Raw genomic sequence first — 2,911 nt, 5'->3', positions numbered from 1 at the left:
AGGAGGCAGGGGAGAGGCAGTCAGGTAGGAGGCGCTCGGAGTAGTCCAGGGAAGAACCCACCCCAGGCTGGTTTGGGCCGCAACTTTATTTGGGAGTTTCTTTGCCCAGAGTGGTTCAGAGTCGGTAGAAGAAGCGGGAGGGGCTGTGTGCCGGCCCGTAGGTAGGCACAGCCTGGTGACTGAAGCACCGGACCTGGCGGGTTGGGTGGGGATCAGCAAGGGCGCGAACGTAAGTAGGAACCGCCCGGCGCCGCGGAGGGGCGGCGACTTCAGAGCCGGTGCGGGGGCAGGGAAGGCGGAGGGCGCGGTAGGGGAGCGGGAGGCGGGTGCTGGGAGAACAGAAAGGAGCTGAACCTGGGGGGAGTAAAGAGGGAGAAGGGGCGACGCTAGAAACCAAGCAGGAGCAGGCGCTTCCTGGTAGGGGAGGGAGGAGGCGCGGGGGAGGGAGGGAGGGAGGGAGGGGGCGCGGGGGCAGGCGCGGGGAGAGGGGAGTATAACTCCGCGGCCTCCTCGAGGAGCCCGGGCAGTTTTGGACGTTGAGGTCTGTAACCAGCGCCACCCCGAGCCTAGCATTCGCTCCGGCTGGCGGTGGAGGCAGCGGAGGAGCGGAGCCCGTAGCGGAGACTGGGCGTTCGGAGCCGGGAGGCGGCGGTGGCTGAGCACAACTTTGCACTGCCCTTCCCGGCTCTCGCTCCAACCGAACACTTTTCTGGAAGGTCCCGGCAGCTGGGGCCAAAGAGTGCTATACCGACCAGCGCCCCGGCGGGCGGGAAGATGATGATGATGTCCCTAAACAGCAAGCAGGCGTTCAGCATGCCGCACGGCGGCAGCCTGCACGTGGAGCCCAAGTACTCAGCACTGCACAGCGCCTCGCCCGGCTCCTCCGCGCCCGCGGCGCCCTCAGCCAGCTCCCCCAGCAGCTCCAGCAATGCTGGCGGCGGTGGTGGCGGCGGAGGCGGCGGCGGAGGCCGGAGCAGCAGCTCCAGTAGCAGTGGCAGCAGCGGCGGCGGAGGCGGCGGCGGGGGCTCGGAGGCGATGCGGAGAGCTTGTCTTCCAACCCCACCGGTGCGTATTTCTGCATAATCACCGCTTAAAGGCACATTTTGACAGCCCCCTTTATCTGCTTGATGTTTTTTTCATGTCTGCACAGCAAATCACCCCACACCTCCAACCAATTTCCCCCCTCTCCCTCTTAAGTATTCAGCGGGTCTTGTCTTTCATATTAATTTTTATGACCTGGGATGTTGCCTGTGCGCGTGTTGTGTTGTGTTGTGTCTGCAGGCTCACTTTCCTCCTCCTCCTCCTCCTGCACTCTGGGCTTCTCTCGGTGGCTTGCCTCTTATGCTCAACTCCTATTTTCAGGATTATTATCATTATTACTATTTTAACGTTCTGGGAATGTTGTAGGCGCGGTGGCAGTGTGGAGCACTGGGCCGGGGCTTCCGGAGAGAGTGTGCATAATTCCCTACTGAGCGTAATGTGTGCCTTCTACTTGCAATTGCAGAGCAATATATTCGGCGGGCTGGATGAGAGTCTGCTGGCCCGTGCCGAGGCTCTGGCCGCCGTGGACATCGTCTCCCAGACCAAGAGTCACCACCACCACCCGCCCCACCACAGCCCCTTCAAGCCGGACGCCACTTACCACACCATGAACACCATCCCGTGCACGTCGGCTGCCTCCTCTTCATCTGTACCCATCTCGCACCCGTCTGCACTGGCCGGCACCCACCACCACCACCATCACCACCATCACCACCATCACCAGCCGCACCAGGCGCTCGAAGGCGAGCTGCTGGAGCACCTGAGTCCCGGGCTGGCCCTGGGTGCCATGGCTGGCCCCGACGGCGCGGTGGTGTCCACGCCGGCTCATGCTCCGCACATGGCCACCATGAACCCCATGCACCAAGCAGCGCTCAGCATGGCCCATGCGCACGGTCTGCCCTCGCACATGGGCTGCATGAGCGACGTGGACGCCGACCCGCGGGACCTGGAGGCTTTCGCCGAGCGCTTCAAGCAGCGACGTATCAAGCTAGGGGTGACCCAAGCAGATGTCGGTTCCGCGCTAGCCAACCTCAAAATCCCCGGCGTAGGCTCGCTTAGCCAGAGCACCATCTGCAGGTTCGAGTCTCTCACGCTGTCACATAACAACATGATCGCGCTCAAACCCATCCTGCAGGCTTGGCTGGAGGAGGCGGAGAAGTCCCACCGTGAGAAGCTCACCAAGCCTGAGCTCTTCAATGGCGCTGAGAAGAAGCGCAAGCGCACGTCCATAGCTGCGCCTGAGAAGCGCTCGCTTGAAGCCTACTTTGCCATCCAGCCGCGACCCTCCTCGGAGAAGATCGCCGCCATAGCGGAGAAGCTGGATCTTAAGAAAAACGTGGTGCGCGTCTGGTTCTGCAACCAGAGGCAGAAACAGAAAAGAATGAAATATTCCGCCGGCATATAGGAGACCCTTGGCCATTCCAGGGACAGCCCACTCCTTGTCCCCCCTTTTCTCCCTCTTTCTCTCCTGCCTCTTTTCTTTCCACTTTTGGCGACCAGAAACAATTCCAGTAAATGTGAATCCAGAGAAAGCGAGGATTGAAGAGGGAACGAAGGAGCGAGCAACTGAGCCCAAGCCAGAGAGAATGTGAAAAGGTTTCTGAAAGAAAAGAGAAACAAAAGATGGGATTTGTCAAGTTGTAGAAAAGTTGTCCCTTTTAACCCCACCTCGGCTTCTTCAGAGGTAGTGTGGAGCTGGCTGTTTGCAGGAAGGCAGAAGAGACAGCCTTTTAAAAGTCCGCAAAAATGAGCAAGTAAGATTTGTTTTTATTCTTACAGACATCACCCTTGTTCAAGTTTAAAAGTACACTTTGCAGCTATTTTTCAGAAATAGAAATTGATTCAGAACTGAAAACTTTAAACTAGAGTT

At 59.2% G+C, this 2,911-nt stretch overlaps 1 protein-coding gene across 1 annotated transcript; it reads left to right on the top strand.

Moving 5' to 3' along the window:
- Nucleotides 1–774: 774 nt before the first annotated feature.
- On the top strand, nt 775–2,446 carry POU4F2 (POU class 4 homeobox 2; the record flags this gene model as incomplete). The annotated part of the gene is made up of 2 exons (XM_081304855.1): nt 775–1,065; nt 1,505–2,446. 2 exons carry the CDS (start codon nt 775–777, stop codon nt 2,444–2,446), a joined length of 1,233 nt encoding a protein of 410 aa, XP_081160981.1.
- Nucleotides 2,447–2,911: the final 465 nt, after the last annotated feature.

Source organism: Spermophilus citellus (genome assembly GCF_964194105.1).
Source record: "Spermophilus citellus genome assembly, chromosome: 8".
In the NCBI taxonomy this organism is placed as follows: Eukaryota; Metazoa; Chordata; class Mammalia; order Rodentia; family Sciuridae; genus Spermophilus; species Spermophilus citellus.
This window is presented reverse-complemented; position numbering and strand designations above follow the sequence as displayed.